A 26,919-nucleotide genomic window follows, 5' to 3' on the forward strand; every position below is an offset into this window, starting at 1 on the left:
GTCCATAGATGTGATGTCCTACTCAAACCATGGTACCAAATCCTTGCTTTGCCAGGGTCCAGGAATACTGGATTCATGAGCTTGGGGCATAACTTTTTGTTTGTGGTTGTGAACCCAGAACCAGTATGTCTCCTATACTCTATGCTCCTACCCAACAACAAAGTAAGTAAATGGAAGAGTAAGGAGACTACCTCATGCAAATACTGTATCTGCTAGTTATTATATTGTAATAGCACACTCTGATGGGTTAAAATATGTATCCACTTCATTCAAGTAATCTCCCGATTGCCGCTTTAACTAATTTAAATACCGGTATATCTTTTCACTAGAGGGACGGTGAATAATTTTAATAAACAATAGTGCTGCTCTTGAACATTGCCTCGTCCAATGGTTGCTGGTTGTTGGTCCTCCACGATCCCACAATGCATCGCTGTCCGGTGCTTTTTGCTTGTGTCCTGTCCACGTCAAAGTTGTCAACCAGTCTACCCTAGCCGATAATGGCTGCAGTTGAGGTGGCACTCAGGCGTTGTTTTGTTTAGAGGCGGCTTTAAACCATCATCAAATAATGCGGATAAACATTACTGATGAGGCGAATAGCAACATAACCTTCGCCACCCGCGGTTTTTGCAGTTTGGTCGAGCTAGAATGGCGTTTAGTTCGCTTGTCTTGACATTGCCGTACACCGCGTACGAGTTTTGCCTCACAGACCCCGAATGACAGCGTATGTCAGCTCTAAAGGCGAGTTGGTTGGCCCAAAAAACAAAGTGTGTATTGAACCTAGAGGTATTTCTGTGTTCGAGAATCGATCTGTATGACCTGGCTAACGTTGCGAACTCGCCAGCCACTGTTAGGCTAGCTAGCTTAGTTTTTAGCCTTTCTTTGTTTTTGTTTTGTTTTTGCCTTTCACCGAGATGTCATCGTGGCTTGGTGGGCTTGGCTCTGGCCTCGGCCAATCCCTTGGCCAGGTGGGGGGAAGCCTGTCATCCTTCACCGGACAGATATCCACGTTTACCAAAGATATGCTGCTGGAAGGTGTTGAAGAAGTAGGAGGTAAGACATGGTCACATCAAGAGACAACAACCTACTGTCTTGATTTGTGTATGTGTGCTTCCATGTCCCATATTGCATATTGTTTCCATGTGAAAAACATGCATTAAAACCAGTTACAGAAAGCTTGTGATAACTAATAATATGGTTTAAACCAGGAAGTTCAGCAACATGAGTCTATAATTTGTGATGGCACCAGGACATTTGTATGTGCTTGATTATTATTCAACCATATGCTGTAGGATAATACCACTTCCTGCAGTCAAAAGCATTCATTCATCCAAAAAGTCAGCAAACAGCTTGTGAGAGATGGCCCAAAGGAATGTCACAAAAATAACTTTGATCACATATCTCCACCTCACAGGCACTGCACAAAATGGTTAATAGCCTAGGGCCGCTGTCAAACACATTATCTGTACAGTTCATGGAAAGTGCGCTTGCATGCAGATATTAAAATAGACTATATTGTATCGCAGACAACTCCAGAATGTTTGTGTCCTCCTCAGCCAAGCAAGATTTCTGTCATGTGAACCTGGTTAATTTAGCAGAACTGTGTGTTTGAGTGAGAATGTGTGTGAGCAGTGAATCTCAAACTTTTCAGGACCAGGGCCCACTTGAAAACGTTTTAAGTGCTCAATGTTTGGGTTGTGTAGTTACCTTGCAATGATGCAACTCAAAAGGTAGACAAGAAATCTAAAATGTTTGCTCCTCTGATTAGAATTTCATCATTCAAAATATGCTTCTCATTGACTGACATTGTTATGGTGAACCAGCCCTCAAAGTCACTCTTAGCCTGTAAAGTAAACAAACAATTATAGAACAATATATTCAGACAATATAGAACATCACCTTCTTTTCTTTACACCTGGGAAAAACGGAATCCATTGTCTTTGGATCAAATGGTAATCTCAGCAAGGCAGAGTGAGTTAAAGTGAGTGACAATATTATCACCTACCAAATATTTCCGGTGATAAAATGGCCACCAACGTAATCAAAAAAGTCAACCAAAGAACAAGATTCCTGTACAGGATCTCCTCACTGGTCAACAAAAACACCTTGAAGACCCTAACGGGAGCCCTTTTTCTTTGGCCCTGGTTTCTTCGACTATGCAGTATGCAAGCACCTCCTGGTACCACAGCACCTCAAAGGCCCTTAAAACAAGGCTCCAGACTTCCCAAAACAAACTGGTCAGGCTGCTACTTCGCCACACTCCCCGAACCCACCTCACCCCTGCCCACTTTGACAGGCTGGAATGGCTTAGGGTCGACGACAGAGTACAGCATCTTGCAATGGTTCTGGTCCACAAGATTCGCTACACCACCAAGATACCCATATACCTGTCTAAATACTTCCTTAATGTCAAAAATACTTCCTTAAAGTCCACACCCACAACACCAGAGGGAGTTCAACAAACCACGTGCAACCCGGATTCGGCTCAAACAAGGGATTAAATTCAATTCGCTCCTATGCCACTAAAATGTGGAACGCCCTACCAACATCCATTAAGACATGTGAATCCCTTGACTCCTTCAAAACCGCTCTCAAAGAGCTCATATGGACGCCTGCAATTCGAAACTGGCCCTGTAAATTAAGTCTGAGCTCCCCCCCAGTGCCCCCACCCCTTTCTCCCCATACTGTACAAGTGTTTGCCTTTTTTACTTTCTTGAGGATTTCCTGTTTTTTATAGAAGTGTATAATTTGTACGTTTCCAAATGTTCTGATGAATTGAAAATAGTGGACCCTGTTGTAAACAAGTGTAATGCTTAATCATGGTCCACAAAGTAACAGTTTTTGTATTGACAACAAAAAAAGAAATGTCAACTTCCTATTGATTTTGCTATTTTTATTAGTAAAGCCAGACTGGATCTACTACACACAGATCAATAAATCACACCCGTGTGAAGTGAGGGGCGCTCTTATCATCGTACATCATGACGTAAAATACACTGTATTTGCTCAGACACGAAAAATTCTCCATTCAGGCTTCGTATGTCTGTGTGTACCCAATAGCGATGATTTGATTGGCTGAGCACAGAATGTGATGTGTGATGATGTATTTATGATAAGAGCGCCCCTCACTTCACACAAGTGTGATTTTTGAGGCGCACTAGCCCTTCCAATATACAGCTTTTGTATATTATTAAATTAAATGCCATTGACAATGAAGGGAAAATGTACGCCATCTTTTCCCCATCTTGTCTTATATTTGCCATCGACAATGAAAGGAGAAAGTAGGTCAAATGTCCACCAAATATGACACAAATTTGTGGCAACGGCCTGGGCATTCTAATTGGCCAGTATGAGATGATACCTGATGATGTACAATGAAAAGAGCGCCCCTCACTGCACACGGGTGTGATTTTATATTTTAAAACAAACCGTACTGGAGTTTGTGTTGTCTGAATCAGCATGGTTTGTGATTGTTTACAGGCTAAAAGAGTGACTTCTTGTCCACCTTTGGAGTTGCATCATGGCAAGTTGTAAAGAAAAAATATTTTCAATATTAATGCCATTCAAATCTTGGTGTTTTATTAGTTGGGAGTGGCACTTATCTTATATCCTCACAGCGCCCACCAGTGTGCCACAGGTTGAGAATCACTGCCATAGAAGATTCCATGGATGGAAAATGTCATTCTCTCTCCTAGAGTGGAATATCATTGACCCTAAAATATTAGTGAAAATTAAAGTGTCTCTACTCTCTACAACTCTTATCTGTCTTTCTTTCTGTGGCATCACATAATGGAATACATTTCAAAGTTACACATCTTTCCATATTTGAGCCTCTCAACTGTTAGCTATTATTGCAGTAATTTCCAAGAGGATTCACATTTCACAATGGGGCATATTAAAATCTGTTTAGCTACTTTCTGTATTTAGTGATACTGACTTTAGAACCCATGCTGTTTTCAAATCAAACCACAGATGCTACCACTGAGCTGCAGGTGTCCAATTCCAAACTGGTAGAAGTGGAGTCTGCTTTCACTGCTCAAAAGTTGGAGGTCAGAATGATTTCTTGAGTCTATATTTGTATTTGAAATATAGTCTCTACCCTTCTTTTTTTTTTTAATTAATATTATACATCTATAATTTATCATGTCTGAATGTTAATGACTCACCTGTGTTCTCTGCTCCAGCATGAGAGATTTAAGAAGCTGTATGCAGAACTGGAAGAAAAGTTGGAGGCCTCAGAGATCCAGATCAAACAACAGTCTATGGAGTACAGAACCCTATTGCAGCAGAAAGATGTACGGGCTTTAACATTTACATGTCAGACATTATGCTAATGTTTGTTTACATTCCAAGAAGTGGTCAGATATGGGTGTAAAATGTTCCCATTTCTGAATTTAACGCAACAATGGAAAATGGTTTTGATTCTTTGGATAGGCAACATTACACACCATTGAAGAATGCAAGGGTAACGTGATATGTTGTTCAACACAGGGTGTGCTGTGATATGTTGCTCAAAACATATTGTGATGCTATTATTCTGTTATGACGAACACAAGAGAAAATGCACCTCACTGAACATTAAAACAAAACCAGTTTGTTACTATACAGCAGTGGTTTTCAACCTTTTACATAACGTCCATTATTTATTTGGCATTTGATGAGACTTAGTCCTCTCAGACAAGATATTTGTTAATTACAGTTGCTGAGATTGAGCAGGCATGCATGCACGAGAGAGGAGTTATATTTGTGTGAGGAGATGATCAAAGTCACAGACAGAGGGAAAATGTTATATTAGACCTATTATGCTATATTATTATTGTGTCACTGACACTGCACTTGCGCAGCAGCACGCACATGCTGGGTGGAGTGACATAGAGAGAGAGGTGCTGCGTGTTAAAAAAAACAAATTGTACTCATCTTTGTGTTCTGTTTCACGTTATTGCTGGGTGACGCACACAGGGAAAAGCAACAAGGGGTTTAGAAGCGAAAATGTCCGTTGTGGGGAAAATGAACTCCACACATGCACTTCTCACAGTGATTAGCCTACTAATGATTGACAGGTGCTGCTGCTTTGGGAAGCGTGCCTGATGTCTGTCTGTTGGAGAGAGTGAGACAGACTCCATGGTGCTTGTCCAGCGCAGTAGAGAAATTATACGTTCTCATCAGACATTCATATTTTGCTAAAGTGTAGGCTATATAAGCTCTGTATCTGGTTAATTGCGGGAGGATGTGGGATTCGTGGGGGCCCGCTGGTTTTATCTTGACCGTCTGCCCGCAGGCATTTAAATACCGCCCACACCGCAACATTTACGTTGGGTCCCGCGGGCTCCTGTTCCCGTTGCAGCCCTCTACCCCCAAAGAACCACTGGTGGAACCCGGGCCACTGGTTGAGACCCACTGCTTTACAGCACTTGCAGCCTAATCCACAACTCAACTATATACTGTATGTCAAGATGACATGAAATATGTGTTTTAACCCTTTAAGAGCACATACTCTCTTATGTGCCCTTTTATATGTGCCAAAGTCTAGCCTTGATAACTATTTTCAGCCAATAATATTCACGGGCACATGTCAATCAATGTCTCTGCTTGATCTAAGGTTCACCATTGTCTCCACAGGTGGAGCTCAGTCACCTCAAAGCCCGTCAGAGTGGCCTGCAAGAAGAAGTGCAGAAGCTGCAGCAGTCGGCACAAAGCACTTCCGTCGGCCCTGCTGTTCTTCCCGTCTCCACTTCCTCCACAACCGCTACCTCATCCTCCTCCTTCCTTCCAAGACCCCCGGGGTCCCATCATGGCTTCCATGGGGACGAAATGGACTTCAGCGATGTCCTCTGGTCTCAGCAAGAGATCAACCGGTTGTCGACAGAGGTCATGCGACTGGAGTCTGAGGTGGCACACTGGAGGCGTGTTTCTCAGGTCAGCTGGTGGTCTGTTTGTGCACAGCCTAAGCCTAATCTATACTTTGTTGTGAGTTTATTAGATCAGATATTATTGATCGTACGACTGAGCGCATATTGGACATTAGATGTCAGCTTGGTGGGACTTGATACATAAATCAATTTTGGTTGATATGAGCCAGGAAGTTCATTCAGTTATAGGAACATGTTGAAAGTGGATTTGATTAGTGGATTTTGTCAGTTATTTGGCTCAGGTCTCCTTTTAAATTGCAGGCATCAAATTCACCAGGAACTGGAAATGGCGACCAGGGCGAGATTATAAAACTTCAAAGGATTATCAAGGTGAGTGACTGTTGAGGTGACTGCATTTCAGTTTTCCACTGCCACACAAATTCTAAAGCGGATAGTTCCAGTTCTCGATTCTGATCGTCTGAGTGTCGTCGTAAAACACACAGCTGGACTGCATGTTTAAAACAAGGCATATACTGTGATGTGTACTGTTTGGTACCTTCCATGCTTTTGCATAGCAACTTTCTTGCTTGTGTGGGAAGTTATGGGCAATACTGTTTTGTACAAATGAGACAAAATTAAAAAACTGTTTCAATGCCTGTGTGTTGTCATATTTAGTAACCATTTTAGAAAAGCAGTAAGAATGTGAGGCCACAGTTAACCGTAATTCTAGAATCCATGGCAAACCACAGCATCTTGTGGTTTATTGCATGTTTTCAACCCATGGAATGAATTTGTGACACCACACATAGATGACATAACTATTGTTATAACTGACTTTTCTGTCACGTAAAAAAAAAAACAGGAGCTTCGAGAAGAGATGAGCCGCGAGGTGGACGAGCACCAGCATGAGCTGACTGCTTTGCAGGATGCCCAGCGGCAGAAGATGGCTGACATCTCCCGGAGACACAGAGAGGAGCTGGCCGAGTACGAGGAGAGAATAGAAGAGCTGGAGGAACAGCATCAGGATGGTGAGACTATTGGAAGTGGACACATTCGATGTTTTTCACCCCAACAAAACAAGGCGTTAGCAGCTATAGCAAGGTTAGACTGTATAATGGGGGGGAGTGGAGATATTATGATTCTACTATAGTGGATGTGCATTTCTAATTCAACCTCAACCTCTTTCCATGTGTCTGTGACAGATGCCAATGCTTTCTCTGAGCATGTTTTTAGTGCAACATGAAAGGACTTTTTGTTTTCCACCTGAATTATTTTCTGCCCAGGTGGTGGTCAGGTCACGGGTCCACCAGATACCTCCAAACTGCTGGAGCTCCAGAGCACCATCCAGTGTCTACAGGAGGAGGCCGAGGCGCAAGAGAAACTTTTGCAGGAGCTCACCACCAGCCTGGAGGAGGCCAGGAGGAAGCAGGCTTGTCTGCAGCTGGAGAAAGACGAGACCCAGGGCGAGAACGGTGAGCTGCTGCAGAACTATACACGGCTGCAAGCCTCTGTCTCGGAGCTCCAGACAAGGGTACAAGAGCAAGAGGGCAAAGCTTTGCACAAAGTCCAGCTGGACAGCGAGATCCAGGGGCTGAGGAAAGCTCTTGCAGGTAAATTATCTTATGTCTTTGTGATTCTACCGAATGTTATATATTAGGTATAGCAAATCTGGTACAGGTAAGCTGATTCAGTACAGGTGAATAATATGTAATAATGTATGTAATTGCGTGTCTTCCCATTATTATATCTGATGATTTTACTGCACTTATATATATATATATATATATATATATATATATATATAAGTGCGAGGATATATAGTTTCTCTGAATCTGAAATTAGGGTCATGAAAATGTCTTTCTTGTATACTATACCTTTGAAAGTTGTTATTGCAACCATAGGTCGCAGATTACTATGAAAACCTGCAAAACCTGTCAGTCCGTCCGTCACGCCTCCAACAGGCCTGAAAATTAAGGCCCGGCCCTACCTGGGCCCTAACTGGGCTGGCCAGAGGCCCCGCCTGGCCTTAATAATTAGCACACATTTTTCGCCCTACCCAGCCTGAAATCGTCAAAGAAAAAAAAAGGTCCATATGGGCATTCCCAGAGACCTGTATAGTTTCAGCGCGACCTCAGCCTTTAGGGCGAGGTCACTTCTTGCCCTCAGGGCCTTTACTGGTATATATACTGTATACAATATACATGTCATTATACATATTCATCTTGAGTTCAAACTTTTAATTAAATATTTCATCAACTTAAAATGTTCCAGGTGCAGAGCAGGAAGTATTGCGGCTGAAGACTCTTGCTGAGGCAAGTGTTGATAAGAGCACAAACAAATGTAAAGTCATGTTCATGGTGCTAGATCTCTAAAGTGTTTTCCTAACTTTCTAAGTAATTTTCTTTTTCTTAGACTGAACCAAAAGAGGAAGTAGAGCATGCAGATATATTGGAGCTGAACACCATCATTGGAACAATGAAACAGGAAAATGATTTGCTGGAACAGGAAAAGGTCAGTGTTTTTTCTGTATTGGAACCTACAAAACCTTAAATTATGATACGCTTCTGTTCTCACCATGCAAGTAAGCATGTTAAAATGTCAATGTTCTACCAAAGTCCAATGGCCACTTGAGTTGATTTGTGCGATCTGTATATTAGATGGAACTAATCCTTTAGTTAGTCTATGATTGGCCCTGGTTTATGGTCCCTCCCTACGGAGTGATCAAATTATTTATATGTTGTCAAACAAAATGCCCCATAAAATCCTTCCACTCTCCTTTCTAAGATCTGTCATATATCTGTTGGTTGTCATTGTTTTTCTTCTTTGCCAGTTAAATCTGCAGCAGAGACTCCGAGCGGCTGAGGAGAATATATCTAGTGGGGGAGGTGTTGGAAGCAGTGACCTGGAGGAACTAGAGGACCTGAAGGTGGAGCTGGAGAAGAAAGAGAGAGCCCTGAAGGACACACAAGACGAACGAGACACTTTGATGGCCGAACTGGAGGAACTGGATAGGCAAAACCAGGAAGCCACACAGGTTTGACTGACTAAAAGAATTTGGACCATGAGAAATTGTGCCTACTCAGAAGCATACAGTATACATGTTTTTAAAATACCGGTACTTAAATAATATTATATACTGTATTTAAAGATGGAGTGCCACAATTTTTGTATTTTTCCAGCTTTTCATGTGTCTATGGGGTGACAGTACTTCATTAGACACCCTGGAGTCGTTTTTATTTGCAATGGTGTAATAACTTTGTATTTAGGGTTTCTTCCTGGAGGCTGAACACTTGACGGTCAAACGGGCCAATGAAGTAAACACGGATAGTGTGACGTAAAATAATTGCACGCACACACGCACCTCCCCCTCTATATATATTTTAAAATACGACAACCTCTGTGGGCGGAGCTGCCTGCCACATACACACGTGTGAACTGAACGGCGCAGCCAGTTTGCTGCACTGTGTCTAACTGTGTGGCAGATTTTCAAACAGTAATTTCACACATTACCAGTTCACAGCAGAGCAGACTGTTTTCCGTTAGATTGGAAGCAAGTAAATGTTCACGTCGGGTCCTCAGGATAATCAAGGAAACCACAACAAACCAGCCTCCTACCTGCTCTGCTGTATAGTTGCTCTTGTTGTTCTCAAGGAGTAGGTTGTTTGTTTCTTTTATAATCACAGTGGTCGGGCTTTGATACAGAGTGTAGTGTCACAGTGCATGTGCATTCTTGTTGGCTGTTGTAGTCAATATGTAGGTCCTAATACTTATACGAGGCTGTAAAGTCAAGAATTAGAATGTTGTTGTGTCTCGCTGGAAGTCATGTTGCCATGTCTGGCTATTACAAGCGACTTGGGCTTGTTTTCATATAAGTAACTTTCAGGGGAGATGTGGTTGACTTGACCAATGGTTCATGTGAAGGACCCTCAGATTAATATGTTGTTAAAAGGATTGGTGTTGTTGAAACGTTTTCATAAATATTCAAGGCAATATCTGTGACTTATTTTTGTGGACTTGGCCGCTTGTTTCTTCAAATCTGGCGACTTTTGCTGAAACTCAATGCAGTCAGAAGGAACATTCATGTTGTAAATTGAGTTTGATCAGAGCAAGAGTGGAGAGTCTTCTGTCCAGAGCATAATGTGCCTAGGGAAGTGCAAGTGTTTTGGACAGTTTTAATGCCAGGGTGCTTAGCTGGAGGAAATCAATAGCCTACAATATATTGGCAAATTAATACAATTATTCATGCTAAATGATCTATCAAATTAATTGTTTCTGCTGTTAAACTATGATTTAATTGGATGATGAGCTGAGCTGATTGACAATAGGGTCAATATAATTGGAAGAAATAAATAAATGATTATAAAAAAATCAGAAAAAACAGATCTGATATGGTATGGATGCATGGATTATATGCCTATACATGGATGGTGGCAGTATAAGTGCATAATGGTGCTTATACGATAGGCCTATCACAGAAATATGGGAAGTGTTCACTTCTAACATTCACAAAAACATGAGTTCTTGTTACATTACAGACACCAATTTGTCATTTTGTAAACAAAAGGGCAGAGCCATGGGCTGTCCTTTTATAAGGAGGGGGAGGGACTAGGACAAGTGGGTGGTCTTAAAGGAGGAGGCGGAGGGACTGGATTAGGTGGGTGGTGCTACGGTTAAACTCACGCATACCTAATGAACTGGTGGGTGTGTCCACATAAAACCATCATTTTAACAAATACTGTACACTTTTTTGAAAAAATTATACCTCATAGACACCTAAATACACCTGATGATCATGTTTAAGTGTGGAAAGAAATCACGGCACTCCATCTTTAAAATAAAAGGGAGTAACTGAGCTTGTTATCTCCTCGTCTCTGTCTGTCTCAATAACGGCAGAATGTATGTATTGGTCAAAAATAAACACAGAATAATTCAGAAATGAATTAACTGTTTGACTGCAGACCAATTTTAATATTTGTACTCACAACTAAGTAAAATACCTAGAGAAATTGAATGGCATCTTCTTCTATGTCTTGTTTTCCTTTTGTTTAGCATATGATCTCAGTGAAAGATCAGCTTTCCGGGCAGCTGAAGGAGGCAGAGGCTGAGGTGACCAGATTGTCCACGGAGCTCAACGTGGCCAAAAACCAGGCAGGTGCCTTGGAGCAAGAGCTGGAGACACAGATGGAGAAACTGAGTCAGAGTGCTTTCACCCTCAATGACCTGCACATGAGCAAGCAGCAGCTGGAGAGCACAATGAAGGAGCTCAAAGGCAAACATGGCCGTGCCCAAGAACAGAGCAAGGAGGCCCGCAGAGAAGCCTCTGAGCTAAGGAGAACCCTACAGGAGAGAGAGGAACATCTGTCTGCTACCAGGGCAGAACTGAGTCAGGTTGGAGAGAGAGGAGGTGAGATGGAGGGGGTGAGAGAGGTGTTGGCAGAGAAGGAGGCAGAGCTGTCAGAGCTGAGGAGAGAGCTGGCCGAGATGAGGAGCACTCATGAGAGGGTGATGTCAGAGGACTTCGAGATGAAGATGGAAAACCAGAGGTTGAAGGTGGAGGAGGAGCGGACTGTGGTTCAAATTGAAGAGCTCTGCAAGCAGTTGAGGGAAGGCCAGGCGCCTCTTAACAGGACTATACGGGAGAAGGACACCCGTATTGAAGCCTTTAAGCTAGAGAAAGCCCAGCTTGAGGGAGAGTTGGGTCAGGCTGAGAAGGCACTAACAGAGCTGACTAAACAGTACCAGCAGACCATCGATGAGCTCACACGGGCCCGCTCCATGGATGCCTCTGCCTTGCAGACGGAGCATGAACGTGCCATCAAGATCAACCAAGAGAAGGACCTCGAGATATCCCACCTGAAGAGGGACCTAGAGCAGATGGCATCCGACCACAGAGACACGAATGAAATGCTCTCCATCACAGTCGCTGGACAAAAGCAGCTGACAGACCTGCTACAGGAGAAAGACACGTTTATGGACACGCTTAAGCAGAATGCGGCAGAGCTGCAGAGGGAAATGGAGGACAGCATTTGCATTGCGAACAAGGAAGTTGAAGCCCTTCGACAGGTGCTAGATGACAAAGACAAACAGCTGGGTGGCATGAAGGAGGAAAACAGTCACCTGAAGGAGGAGATCGATCGCCTCAGAGACCAGCAAAGCAGGCCTCAGCCCCTGGCTGAGCCCAGGACCCTGGATATCATTACTGAACTGGAGACTGAGATCACCCAGCTTAAGACTTCCAGGGACACCCTGGACGAGGAAGTCCAAACCCTGAGGAGAACCACAGAGGAGCTGCAGGCTACTCTCCTCCACGCCCAGCAGTCTCTCCAAGCACAGCAGAGTGAGCTGGAGCAGGCCCACTCTCGCCAGGAGCAGACAGCGCTCAACTATAACAGGCTTATCCACACCAAGGACGAAGAGATTGCCCGGCTCCAGCAGGCAGTGGACAGCTTCACTGAGCAACGGGGACACCCCAATGACCCCCTCGTACAGGGTGTGGTCATCCTCCAGGAGGACAAGACCCAGTCTCTAAACAGTGAGAATGGCAACGAGAAGCATGACTTGTCTAAGGTGGAGCTAGAACGTCTGGTGAGGGGCATTAAGGAGAAGGACAATGAAATCAACCAACTCAGTGAGAAAAATGTCTCCCTAACCAAGCAGCTTGACCAGCTGTCAGGGTCTTGCGACGAGGTGGGCAAGCTCTCTCAGATGGTCCTCCAGAAAGACCTGGAGATCCAGGCACTGCACGCCAGAGTCTCCATGGGTGGAGGACTTAGTCAAGATTTCTTGTTACTCCAACAGCAGATGCACGCCTATGCCGTGGAGAGGGAGCAGGTGCTGGCCGTGCTGAACGAGAAGACCAGGGAGAACAGCCAGCTTCGCTCAGATTACCATCGCTTGATGGACATCATGGCAGGAAAGGAGACGGCCTTGATGAAGCTCCAGCAGGAGAACCAGCGCCTCTCCTCCATGAGCGACCCATCAGGAAGCCAGGAGATGTTCCGGGAGACCATCCAGAACCTGTCACGTATCATCAGGGAGAAAGACATCGAGATCGACGCCCTGACCCAAAAGTGCCAGACCCTCGTGGCTGTCCTGCAGTTGTCAGGAGGGGGACCGGACTCGGCGTCCGGAGGTGGAGGTGTGAGTAGCAACCAGTTTGAGGAGCTCCTCCACGAGAGAGACACGCTAAAGCAGCAGGTAAAGAAGATGGATGAGTGGAAGCAGCAAGTGATCACCACAGTGAAGAACATGCAGCACGAGTCAGCCCAGCTGCAGGAGGAACTGATCAAACTGCAAGGTCAGGTCTCTGCCGACAGTGACTGCAGCTCCAAGCTGTCGGTAGACTACACCCGGCTCATCCAGAGCTACGAGCAGAAGGAGAGGAAGCTTGGCAGCCTGAGCCAGGAGCTTGCCCATGTTCAGCAGACCATCAGTCGGCTCAGTACCACCAAGGACGTTCTGCTGGATAAACTGGACAGTGTTGCACAGGGTCCAGATGTTTCTCTGTCTCCACAGACTGCTGGGACTTTCCTTGCAATGGAGGCACCTCCAAGCCACCAGGAGGCAGCGTCGTCAAACAAGGGCCTGCACAAACAGATTCAGTTGCTGCAAGCTCTTCTGGCTGAGAGGGAGGCCATGATCAGGACTCTACAAGAGAACAACCATCGCCTGTCCAACTCTTCGTTAGCCTCGGATAGCGAGCAGCGAGGCCAGATGGAGGAGGCTCGGCGGGTCAGGGGTAGGCTAGAGGCCCTGCAGACGGCCGTCAGAGAGAAGGACCTCCTTATCAAAACCAAGGGAGACCAGTTGAACCAGGTCAGCGAGGCGCTGCGCAACCGCGAAAACGACAACGAGGTGCTGAAGCAGGCAGTGACAAACCTGAAGGAACGCGCTCTGATCTTGGAGATGGATGTGAAGAAGATGAAGGAAGAGAATGAGATGGTGACTGCACGCTCCCGGGAAAAGGAGTCAGAGTTCCGGGCGCTGCAAGAAACCAACATGCAGGTATCTCTCCTGCTGAGGGAGAAGGAGTTTGAGCTGAGTGCCGTGAGCGAAAAGGCCGGCACCTTGGAGAAGATGCTCAAGGACAAAGAGCAGGTCAGTTGTGAACACTTCATTACTTGTTAATTGTTATTGAATTTGAATACAGAATAGAAACTTTAGCGTTGGGCCTTCATTGGGGCTAAATAAAAATTGATGTTTTTTTTTTATTATTTTTTTGGGGAGAAATTGCATCAAGGATGTAATTTCTGCTCATGTGATGTTTAAAGAATTTGAGCACTCCCACAACCAACCAATAATGTGCAGTCCGCTTCCCCGTTTCTGGAGACCAGCACAAGATCTTATTTATTCATTTAAATCATTTCGTACTAATCATCAGATTACCACAGTCTTTAATTGGTAAATTTTATTTTTATTCCTCTCTGAATGACAAATACAGGTTGTTGATCTCTTATATGAATATCTCACACAGGGTAAGTCTGGGGAGCTGAACCAGCTGCTGAATGAGATGAGGTCGATGCAGGAGAAAGCTGTGATGTTCCAACAGGAGAGAGACCAGGTGATGCTGGCTCTCAAACAGAAGCAAATGGCGACGACAGCCGTACAAAATGAGGTAGGTTGGCAGTGTTGGCACAGCAACAGGTCTTTGCTTATACAGTACTAGCTCTAGCTCCTACATGAGTGGGTTTTGGATGAGTAATGGGTAAAATGCATCCTTCTTTCAACAACGTGCTCTTATAGCAAGGCACATCACTCAAATGCTTTCACTAAGGATTACAGTTGAAGGCTGTGGTTGCCCTGGGTGGCTCCTTGGACTGATGTGCATGCGTGTGTGTATGTTAAATCAATAATCTAAGACATGATTAGAGACGAGAAGAGAATACAAAACTATGAAAATTAAGTGATTTGGTCAATCAGAACAAGCTTCAGTTTGTTCAAGTTCAGAGAAGAAAGTTGTAAACTAGTATCTAATGGAAAACTGACCATGACTAGTACGATAAAGGAGGGGATGGAGATGAGTAGCCTGTCTAGTGTTGTATTTGTGGACTTGAGAATTTGTTTGAAAGTAATTACTAAAAGGCCTGGGGATGGATTTAGGGGTATGTTTAAGCTTGTAAATAAAAATGCAAAAAGTGTTAAATAAATTGAGCATTTTGAAAAGTGATCGTGTCGTTTTGATAAAGTAGCAGTTCTAACAAATCTCTTCTGGAGTAGGTAAATGGTGTGGAGGTAAGAGACATAAGTGCTGGCCCAGACCATATTGAATACTTTGGGGACCACTGGTTTACGGTATACACTTTGTATTACTGCTACCTTTCACATCTGTGTTGTTTTCCTTCTCTCTCAGCTGCAGCATGTGAAGGAAAAAGAACAGCGTCTGAACCTGGAACTGGAAAGGTTGCGCAACCACTTGCTGGAGATCGAGGACTCGTACACCCGGGAGGCCTTATCTACGGAGGAAAGGGAGGCTGAGCTACGCAAGAGAGTAGCCTTTCTGGATGACAGACTGGCCACTTCTTCCAGTGCAGTGGAGAACGCCAGGTTGGTGGAAGACAAATTATTGCAGTGGTTCTCAAACTTTAATTTGAAGTACCCCCAGTTTGGTACGCATTATTAGATTATTAGGTCACATACATCTAAGAGTGCACAAATGGACAGATACAGATTTGTTTGGGTAGAGGGGTCACCTGGGAAACAAAATGTTGCAGGTTTTGTCACTATTTGCCCATTTGCCTGGTGGCCGGGGTTCATTTCTCACACTTTCATGCTCCACCCCCTCCAGCCAACAGGCTAGCATGCAGGTGGAGTCTCTACAGGAGCAGCTGAGTGGAGTGGTGAAGCAGAGGGACGAAGCACGTCTCCAGCTCCACACCTCCCAGGAGCAGGTCAACCAGTATGCAGTGTCACTCTCCAACCTGCAGATGGTGCTAGAGCAATTCCAGCAAGGCAAGTTTGTTGCTGGAACTAACAATTGTCATACTTTAAGCAGTCTACCTATGGAGTGTATCAGTCTTGTGATAATAGTGTAATGCTGAAGTTAAAGTGGATAGTAAGAGTGCAATTATGTACAGTTTTGCATCATAAACCTGACATGAATTTTCAATTATTTTCATTTGAATGCTTAAAATATGCATGATAGTTAATTAAAGTCCATGTTTACTTCTGTAAACATGGACTAATTAAGTTAAGTTTGTTCCTGTAGAAGAGAAAGCCATGTACTCGTCAGAGCTGCACAAGCACAGGAAGGAGAAGGACGAGTGGAGACGGAAAGCTTTGACACTGGAGGACAAATCTGCTGCGCTTCAGGTAGAAGACCAAGCACTTATACTCTGATCATATCTCAGCTGAAGTAGCCTCTTTTTACTGTGTGTCATTTGGTGGTAATAACCAATGTCTGCCATGGCAATAGAGCGTCGCAGTCCCGCCACCCTTTCATGATGACGAGTAGCCCGGAAGAGCATGTTCATTATACACTTTAAATGTCGTTGTTTCTTTTTTGTGAAAGTGCCCAATCTACAAGCTGACTGTAGAAGGAAAGCTCTGATCTGACGGAGCATCTGGTAGATTGGCTGTTTTCGATACTCACACTCACTGGTGTCGTCCTGTGTTTCTGTCAGATTAACTTGGATGAGGCCAACACTGCTCTGGATTCAGCCTCTCGCCTCACAGACCAGCTGGATTTCAAAGAGGAGCAGCTTGAAGAACTGAAAAAGCAAGGTCAGTCTTAGAGCTGTTTTCAAGAGCCAAACTCGGCATGTGACTTCTGAAGTGCAAGTGAATTAAGAATTGAGTTTTGAATAGACTTCTGTAATTTTGTCTAAAAGGATATTAATCATGATTTTTCTTGATCAGGATTCTTAATCATGATTATTAGTCTCAAGTAAAATAATATCCGGGCTTCAGAGTGCACCCATTTTGGACGCACATGCACTTACAATAACAACAATAACAAATGTTCAGTGGTCGCTCCAGTTCACCTTACTGTACATTTAGCATGTTTGTCTGTGTGTGTAGAATATGTGTTAATGCACCTAAATTATATGCTGTTGCATCTACTGTATATGAAACTAAAAAGTTAGTTTGGAGCCTCCTTAATTAACATATTGACTATTTTCAACTACATCTGCTCTATTTTTCTGAATGAGAGTTTGTATTGCCAAATTCTATCAGTTGTGGAAGCTAAAATCACAATATGGGGGGTTGCACACAATAGTGGCAACTAAAACTGAGCTCAAAGTCTTTACAGCAAATGGAAGGTGGTTTCACTAAGCCGTAATGAAATAAATAATGTTGACGACTGATTTATGACTCAGTTCAAAGACCACGGCACTTCTATGTTCTGCTTTTGTTTAAGATGTCATGGATGACATGCATTTTTCTGAAATCCCTGCCTCGCAGGCATTCTCTGATGGCATGTACATTTTATACCTTGTTGTGATTGCCAAATAGTCTTTGAACAATGGGAGGGGTCTTTATACTATACTCATAAGCCCCTTTTCCACCACAAGAACTTTGGTTCTAGAACTGGTTCCGTTCTAGATTCTTAAGTTGAAACCTTGGTGTTTCACAGAGCTGGCGACCATGTTTTGGTTGCAGTTCCGAACAAACTTTTAGGGTTCTGATTCTGAACCAATTCATTTTCTGTGGAAACTGGTTCAATAGGAAGAAATAAGTGACCCGGTGTAAGAGGGGCCATACCATGCCATGCCCAGCCTTTAAAACGCATTGGCTTCTCAACAGTTTAGTTAGTACTAGCAGGGACATTTGTTATTCTGTGTTGTTCTTATCATAGGCCAAAATAACACAAATGGATTCAATCAAATTACATCAACTGTTAAATTCTTATGGGGTAGATTTTCCCACATATTTTTTTGTTCTGTCAGTCTACTGATTTCCCACTATCAGCTTTAGATATGGCCATGACATCATAAGAAATTCTCAGACATACTTTTTTTCCCTCCGTCTTGTCTTGTCCTAAATGAAAAACAATATAATGCATGATCGCATAAGATTACAAAATACATTTAAAAACGCAGTAAATGTAAAGTTAAACACATTGGCCCATTAATATATCAGTTCAGCCAATATATCAGCCATTATTATTTGACTTTTTCTTTTTTTAGCAACATTGGGATTCAGTATCAGCAATTATGTAGCCGATGTGTGTCACGATTTTTTTAAGACTTTCAACCTGGTTTCCCTCGTATTTATTTTAGATCATGTCATAGAGGCAAAACATTAAAGAATAGGGCTTAAGTGCCTCAATAAAATTGAGTTCAGTTTGAGTATATTTCATATCAAAACATCAGTGGGATAGGGCTCTCCAAAATCGAGATTGGCATAAGACCCCAAACTCTGGCATTGGTTTTAGACTCTTACCAGACTGAACATTAACAAACGCATCTTACCAGACTGAACAAACACCTTGACACACATCATAGATTGGCAATGCAGAAAGCAATGGGGAAGACTGTCGGCATGTTCTGATCTGCAGTCTCACTGATGACAAAGTCTAACTTTGGAATGTCTGCTCAGCAAATATGTCAACGTTACTGTTTAGAAATGAGTCCTAAATCATACTCGCATCTGTGAGTGTGCTTGTATGGACACGTGGACACATTAATGTACCGTACACATGTATGCAACTATGCGTTCAAATGTGATGATTATTTTTGTTTTGTATTGTATGTGTTTGTTTGTTTTTTGTGTATCTGTGGAATATTTTCTGGCCACTAAACTTGACTTTTGTATTGGTTGATATTGTTTGTTTGAAATTCTTATGCCTTATTTATTCTTAATTAAACATGCATCTTGTTGCATATCGAAAAAGGCTGATCTGCAAACTTACAAAACATTTTGAGTTGTAGATCGGCTATTTTCTGTGTACTACAGTACCGTACGTCTAAGTATACATGAATCATCAGCCTTTAGTGATCTGTAAATCGTATTTTATGGATGCACATGTTGCAGTTGTAAGTAATTTTATATATGACCTGTGTGCGTTCTTGCAGACGTTGTGAGACAAGAGATGTTGGAAGAGGCTCAAAAGAAGTTGATGAACCTTCTAAACAGCACAGAGGGCAAAGTAGACAAGTAAGTGCAGCAGCAAGTGCAGCATCCTAAGTGGAATAAAACCCATGTTCTTGTAGAATTTTTGAGGGGTGCAACCACTCCTATAGACAGCTATGTGTGTGGCTGTGTCCCTGGGTCTGTCCCTGTAGCCGAGCATGAAAATAGCATTATAGCATTTGTTCACCAAGTGTCACTGTTGCACAGCCTAACACACAGACACACACATGCCAGGGAGGAGGGCTTGTACAGTACAGTACAGTACAGTACAGTATGTACAGCACAAGTACAGTACAGCACCACTCACTTCAGACGGGTCTGATCTTTTTTTTTAATACCGGTACTTGGGTTGAGTGCTGGTATCACACTCATTGTGCAGCGAAGTGGTGTGAGCTTGTCACATGACATGTCTGACTTCACATTGTTTTGTGTCTTCACAAAACAATTATAATGGTCACAATGTTTAATAGCATTTTTAGAATCTTTCAAAATGTTAGTTTTTTTATAGGGAAAATAACCGGTCTAGAAGCTCACAAGCTGTCATGAAGAGGTTTGACTGCCTATATATTTTTATTTGATGTACAATTAAGTATATAAAATTAGGCAACATAAATGCATTCAAATAGAATAAGTGTCGAAAAACCCATTGGTTTGTGATCAGATTGATGCTTAATGATAAGTTAAACCTGGCTGTTAGCCTGGTCCAGACCTATCTAGGTTTCGTGAAACGGGCCCCAGATCTATTCTGTAATGATTTTGTCATTGCATACAAATTTTAAGTGATGTCAAAATGTCTAGAGCAACCTTGTGAGTTGTATCAACAAGCAGATGATAATTTCAGAATAAACTGAAGCAAACTCTCTGTTACAGAGAGGCAGAAGTAAGCAACTGTCAAAGTCGTCTGTTACTTATTATTCTGTCACCAAGGCTGGTGGGGTGTTCACATGCAATAAAGAGCGCACAACAGTACCAAAGGGACTAAACCAAACAAATCATCTGTGTTTTAGCGTAGAATAATAGGCCTTAATATTGGTTAGAATGTTTCAACTTCGCCGAATGTGCGTCAGGACAGGTCTAGAGCAAGCGTACTGACCTAAATCTACTGTATACCCGTGCTTCAGAAGCGATGGGTATGTGTATGTGTATTACAGTTAAAGAAATAGAGAGAGACCATCATTTTGTCAATGTATAATTTCAGCACAACTCTCTTGTTGCTTCCTTTCAACAGAGTTCTTATGCGCAACCTGTTCATGGGCTACTTCCACACACCTAAAACCAAGCGTGCCGAGGTGCTGAGGCTCATGGGAAGTGTGCTGGGCTTGACGAGAGAAGATGTTGACCAGGTGACTATTCAATTCAATTCTGTTCAGACCCATTACCTCCAGGGCTCTCTCAATCATGAAGTCTTAGTTGATAGTTGTCAAAATAATTGTTATTAATGATTTAATTGTTTTTGGCATACAAATATTGTTTTGTCTACAAAGCCTATTTAGGAAATATGCAAAGAAAAAACAATTGAGCAATTTACAGTACAAAATAGTCAACAAAGTGATTATTTAGCCGAAAAGGATTGGGCTGAAGCTTATTACAAAAATAAAATAAAATAATAATAAAATAAATTTCACAGAAGCATAAAACCCACATTCAGTCTGTACAAAGTCCAAAGATTTCTAAAATGCACTGGTTATTCTGGGTAAGATTTGAGCCCCCACTTTAATGCTGCAGGTTCAGGCAACCTCAGTCGAAATGATGATGATGCAATCATTGCAATGCGAGTGTGCGGACTAGCTGACATCAACCCTGATCTCCTTCCACTCGCTAATATCCAGCATTAGGGTCTGCAGTGTTGCAAGCTCTGCTGCCACGCCGCAGTGTCTATGCAGGTGGTGTGCCCCATTCCATCCCCTCCTCGCTGGGCCTTGGTTTGGCTCCCACGGTGTCATTTCACTTGCCATCAGTTCCGGGTGCTTGACTCAGTGCCCACTTCTCTCCCTGACCTTGTCTGTGACCCATGGGAGGCCAGTCTACACTACACTTCAGGTTCACTTGAAATTAATCATACGGTGCTGTCAGTGATATGTTTTGGTTCAAATAAATATATTTTTAAAAGGTTAAAGCTATATTCTATATTCTGATCGTAATCACGGCTATAGAGTACTTGTTCAGCACTTTCATAAACATAGATTTCCTTATGTGATATTATTTCATCCAATCTATCAGCTTCATATTGTTCCAATTCCAACCTTTTCAGCTAATTGACCACGTTTATTCTGTACCCTTTATGAGTTCTATCAACTGAATAACTACATTTTTATCCTGACCTGAACATTTATTAAATTTTTTACTAAAGAGCTGAAGAGATAGCAAGCCACCGAACAAAGCAAATTACTTACACCACCTTTAATTTCTCATTCATCACATGCACTTTAAAACATTTTCAAATAAAACCAATTGAGACTCCTCTGATTGTCCCAGTGCCTGGTCAGTTACATTGTACAGTACCTTGTTCATTTATGTCAGGTCACTCTGACCGCATGCAATCTCTTTGCTGCCTGTCACTGTTCTATACACATTCGATCAGCTCTATCACTATCCCACTTGGGATCTTCTCCTGAATATGAACATGCGGTGGCCCTAAGTCAAATATCAGCCAAATACTATATTCCAATCCCTTTTTTTTAACTCCAGCAGCGACTGAGAATCCACTCGTAGCTAAGCTCGGCATTTCCTCACCCAGAGTTTTCTGGCAGGAGCCGCGTGGGACCACATCCAACTATTCCCTGCATATTACCCAACTGCCTTAAAGGAAAACAGCTTGAGAGTAAGGGGCAAATGCCATTACAACTCCTCAGAAGACCCAGTTTTATTGCGCTTGGGGTTGTTCCGCTCTTTTGTTGTTCTTATTTTTTTTTCCACTTCTCCCTCATCCTGTTAATGCTATTGAAATGTTCCATTCAACTCATGTTAACAGGCAGCCAAGTGTCCCAGAAAACCAAGCTGTCTTTTTCGGAAAAACAGGAGTAACAGGATCCTGTTCTTCTTTTTCAAAGATCACACTTTGTTCGGATCATATTTTAAATTATTTCAAATGTAATTCGTAGTATTCTTAAAAGTAATTATAAATTATAAAAAATATATATTTATTTACCGGTAGGTACTCTTTTCAGTGATCACATTTTACTTTTGAAATGGCTGAGGGTCGAATTCCCAAGCATTTTTTCTGCCGACTAAATAAAGTTTTCTGGAACAGTGGTTTTGGACTCACTCCTTGTATTGTTCATACGGTGTATCTGATTATTGACGAATTAACACTCCTTGAGGATATTTGGCTTTGCCTTTAAAAAATATTTGGAACCTTGATCACTGACATCATTACTTTGGCAGGATTCAGCCGACCTCTTAAAAAAGACCCCATGCATAGTATGTGGGGCTGAACAAATTTGTCCCATGAGATCACAGAGCTGACAATAGCGTGGATGCTGCTTACCATAACCTTTGTGCCATTTATGGCCAGCTTAAATGTTCAATAGCAAATGCCTAATACAGAATTTGAGATTCTTCATTATCTCCGCCAGGCCGGACAGTAAAAAAGTAGCCGGAATTATCTCTGGGGTCATTAATCAAATCAATTGGTCAAATCAATTAGTTATTAATCAATTCAATTAGTTGCCAACTAATTTAGTAATCGAATCGGCTACTAATCACTGGAGTTTTTTCCCACTTAACCATAGTTTGTCCAGAGTTAAATCTAACTAAGCTAAAGAGGAGTGAACCATCTCTCTTCCCATACAATCTGCTGATAGTTGCACATGCACAGTATAGCGACTGCAAAACAAAATATGACGCAATAATGGTGGCGTCCTGTGCAAATCACATGGTATCCAAAACATTTAAAGTCTGAGGACATTTTACCCTCAACATCTTAAAGAAAAGGATTATCTGCAGTATTTGTAAGATGGAGTTTTTATTGTACATTAAGATTAAAGCCAATACAACTACGTCGACCTGCGTGCAGAATTATAGGATCAAGAACAAAACATTTGACTGACAAATGTGTAGCTATTCTTTAATCAAATTTATGCAGTCAGAAAGAGTAAAGGTACTTCGGTGGCTATAATGTATTTAGATTTTATTTGAATAGCAGCCTAATCAGCAGCTGAGCAATTTTTTTTAATATCAATTGATTACGGTTCATAACTGTGTCCTGTACACGCTCATAACACTCCGGAAGCAGTTGTTAATTATTGTCTAAAATAACCTTAAAGCAAATTTATAAGGTGATGGCTAAATTAGTGCCATAATCCGATTAATTGTTTAAATAATCGGCCGATTAATCGTTTATGAAAATAATCGTTAGTTGCAACCCCCATGTGATCAAGATGTATTTGTCAGATTATTCAGATCCTATTTCAATTGAAAATGCCAAGTGTATGGGCTGCGAGGCCCTGTGTAGGAAACCCGGCCTTGAGGTGCCTTTGAGTATGGCACTAAACAGCCTATTGCGTCACCAGCACTGCTCACTGCAGCATAAGACTGTGATAGAACTAGGCAACTTCCAGATGTGAGTTTGTGAATCAATATAAGCTTCACTTGCCGTCCAACTACTTCCCCACTCCCCAGGCTGCTGTTGTAAATAAGAATCTGTTCTTGGTCAACTTAGTTTTGGTCCACTGGGTTAAACAAGGTTTCACCTAAAATTTTAATACATGGTTAGGATGACCTTGCTGCTTAATTTCTGCATTAGATTGTGTAATGTTTATCCGACCACCCTTTCTTGACCCCTGTCACTCACTTCCCCCTGCAGATGTTGGAGGAGGACGGGAGACAGGGGGTCACTGGCTGGGTATCCAGCTGGCTGGGAGGCAGGGGAGCACATAGTGTCCCTAACACCCCCCAGAGGCCCACTCAGAGCCAAGGCTTTAACTCGGTGAGAAGACGAGACCACCAAACCTTCTTTAGGTTGAAGTTAACTAGCACACTCGAGAACACACATTCTAGAGAACACATTCTAGAACACAAACATTCTCAAGCACATGCACACTATAACAGAAACACACTGTAGAATATGCACTTCATAGATTCTAGAATATGTATGGTTGTAGGTTTTCAGCGTGGGGTCCGTGGGCCCCAGGGGTCATTGAGGGGGTAAAACCGTTAGGAGAAGGCGCACTCTACTAATGGGGAGTCTTGGAGTGTAGTCTAGTCTCTGTAGCTGGGTGCAAATTATTGAAGATACAAATGAAAAAGGAACAGTATAGTCTCTTATGAGCTTCTTTATTTTTTTTAATTAACACACAGTAGTAGTCTACCTAGATAAACAGACGTGTTTCGGCACGTAGGCCTTCCTCAGCACTTCCTGCAAGTGTTGTCATTGAGGGGGTTCCAGGGGGTCTCCAGCTAAATGACTGATAGTTAATGTTCACCATTATAAAAACTAAACACAATAATTTAACATAGGGTACAAGAATGGCTGTTTTTTATCACAGTTTCGCTGTTACCTTATACCTCCTACATACGCTGGAACAAATGACAGACCACATCAGACCAAATCATGTCTAATAACAATAAAACATTTATTAGATCGGGATCCCATTGTTAAAATATTGTGTCTACACACAAACGCACTAAACTCACTCAATCCCACACATCGGTACTGTACTCTGACCCGTCTTTGCTTTCCCTGTAAACTGCAGTCCTTCTCAGAGATGTTTGTCAAGTTCCTGGAGGTGGAGTCCTCCCCATCTTTGCCTCCTCTAACGCTCCTCCATGACATCAAACCCCTGAGCGCTCCGCCTCCTGGGAGGACCAGCATCGGCTCTGTTACAGGTACAGCAACCAGCACTCTGGGAGCAACCACAGCCTGCATATTTCCTTCTCTCATGTGCTAAATCAGACACGTCAAACAGGAGCCTGTCTCACAATGTTGCAGGCCTGTCAGGCTTAATGTACATCAGCATTATTTATATTGCGTTTGCTTTGCTTTTCATGCTTGTTTTAGAGACCTTCACATAAGTAGATTGTTGGATTGTGTTGTACTTGCCTACTTAGAAAGGCAAGTATTAGAGAATAAGTTAGTAAGTAAATAAGTAATCCATCCCATCCAATCCAATTTGGTGAATTGTTGTTGAGGAGGTGCATGCATGCATAAGTCACTAGTGTACAGCGAATAAAAATAATCAAATTAATGAATGTTACATCAGGTGTTGCAGCAGCCAGCAAACGGGCCGGCGAGTCCAACCCATTCCTAGCCCCCCGTTCCGCTGCGGTCCCCTTGCTGAACTCGGCTGGTGCTGGGGCCGGAGGCATCGGAGGTCACCTCTTAATGAAACCCATATCAGATGCCCTGCCCTCCTTCACACCTGTGCCTGTCTCTGCCGAGGCTAGTGGGCTCAAAGACCTGCTCAAGCAGTGATTTGATCTGAGTGTTCTGTGTGTGTCAGTTGACGGTCTCCTCTCACGTCAGCGGATGTTGGATACCACATAGTATATGCACCATGTGATGGTGCTGTTCTTACTTAAACTGTTATTGCTATTGGCCTGTTCCAAAGTAGTGGTAATGAAGGAGGTGTGACTATTTCTCAAGTTGACTAGAGTCCCCCAGGGCTCTATTCTAGCTTAGGGCTCTTACTGTTTTAGCTCTACACAATATATCTTCACCAACAATAGCCGATGTTGTGAGCTTGTAGATCTGCCATCATTTGTCGGGACACTACAGTTCAAGTGGATAACAGTACAGGTTAAGGCAGTAGCACCACCTCACTGTTTTCAGTAATAAGCAAGGGAGAACATTAACCAACACTGCTACTACAGTACTTGCTGCTTTTCGGGTTATGGCTGTGATGACCTGATTAAACACACGGCAAAACCCTCAGTGCTAATTCAACTCTGAGAGTGTAACAATGGACCCTTGTGAGTCCATCTGTCTCTTATTTGGGAGGGGATCTATTGCTGTTCTATGCAACGTTTTGTTTTGCCCTTTACACCATCTATGGTCGGATGTGTTTTAGCCACATCAATGTTCAATTATATAGGCATCGAATGAAGACGGATGGTCTGTGTATAACATTACTGATGCATTCAATAAGCAGTTCACTTCCTTTTAAAATGGTTTTGTATTCAGAGTGCAATGTATGTACATTTTTTTTAAAGAAAGGCCTTTTGATTATGGGTCAGGCCAATATGTTTTAAGTTCTGAACGCAAGTGACCTTGTAAACTATTTGTGTGCTTTGCAATACACATATAGGTGTGCAATACAAAACATTGCCTGTGTTTGCAAGTGAAAACATGCATGCCCTAGTTCTGCATTTGAGAGCTTTATTTCCCTTCGCTTTTGAGTTTCTTCTTTATTTTTTTTCTCCAAGTATAATCTGTCTGATGCAAGGCTCGCTTGATGGTCTCTTGGCACTAGTAGCGATGCTTAGAGATTTATGCGGTTCCCTACATCTGTTAAATCCATACAGACGTTTCTGCAAAATGTTGTATTTCCTTAGATGGCCAGACTGTGATATAGTGTTGTAATTCCAGCAGTAATTGTGGGCTATGGTTGGTCAGAGGATCCGTCTAGGAGACTGCTCTTATGCATAAATACAGTACTGTTATATAGTTATATAAATATATATATGTAAATTGAGTGGCGTTTTTCATATTTATGGGGCACTTAGGAAGTTCTGGTTCTGTCCAAGTGCCTATACATTTTTTGCAATTTAGATAATTGTATGATTTGGATTGTAAATGGTTAATATAAATATATATTTGCAAATGTAATAATGCACATTGAAAATTATTTACACGAGAAAGCAAGCCAACGATGTAATAATAGCTGCTCAGCATTTTTGTATGGACATCCACAATCAGCAACCATAGCAGGAACAAATGTTACAAATGTTTTTTCCTGGTGAATTGACAAAATGTAACTGTAAAATAAAATTTTGTAGGTGTTTAATCAGAAAATCTGGAGAGTATTTAGATTGTTACCATTGGATGTGGAGGATGCATAGTACC

General features: G+C 42.4%; 1 protein-coding gene across 2 annotated transcripts; it reads left to right on the forward strand.

The window, feature by feature from the left end:
- Nucleotides 1–493: 493 nt before the first annotated feature.
- trip11 (thyroid hormone receptor interactor 11) lies at nt 494–26,831 on the forward strand. Of its 2 annotated transcripts, none has more exons than XM_083792361.1 (21): nt 494–1,050; nt 3,970–4,046; nt 4,182–4,292; nt 5,617–5,913; nt 6,168–6,236; nt 6,709–6,874; nt 7,130–7,456; nt 8,118–8,158; nt 8,259–8,357; nt 8,677–8,880; nt 10,896–13,943; nt 14,320–14,460; nt 15,196–15,389; nt 15,631–15,794; nt 16,051–16,154; nt 16,466–16,565; nt 18,860–18,941; nt 20,146–20,260; nt 23,722–23,844; nt 24,611–24,743; nt 25,118–26,831. In XM_083792361.1, the coding sequence occupies exons 1-21, from the start codon at nt 912–914 to the stop codon at nt 25,327–25,329; spliced, it is 5,946 nt and encodes a 1,981-aa protein (XP_083648487.1). In that variant the 5' UTR covers nt 494–911; the 3' UTR covers nt 25,330–26,831. The 2 variants fall into 2 exon arrangements, with proteins under 2 accessions (XP_083648487.1, XP_083648488.1); XM_083792362.1 differs by having other exon boundaries at nt 7,130–7,318.
- The last annotated feature ends 88 nt before the right edge of the window (nt 26,832–26,919 follow it).

This window comes from Protomyctophum parallelum (assembly GCF_964188405.1).
Source record: "Protomyctophum parallelum genome assembly, chromosome: 20".
NCBI lineage: Eukaryota > Metazoa > Chordata > Actinopteri > Myctophiformes > Myctophidae > Protomyctophum > Protomyctophum parallelum.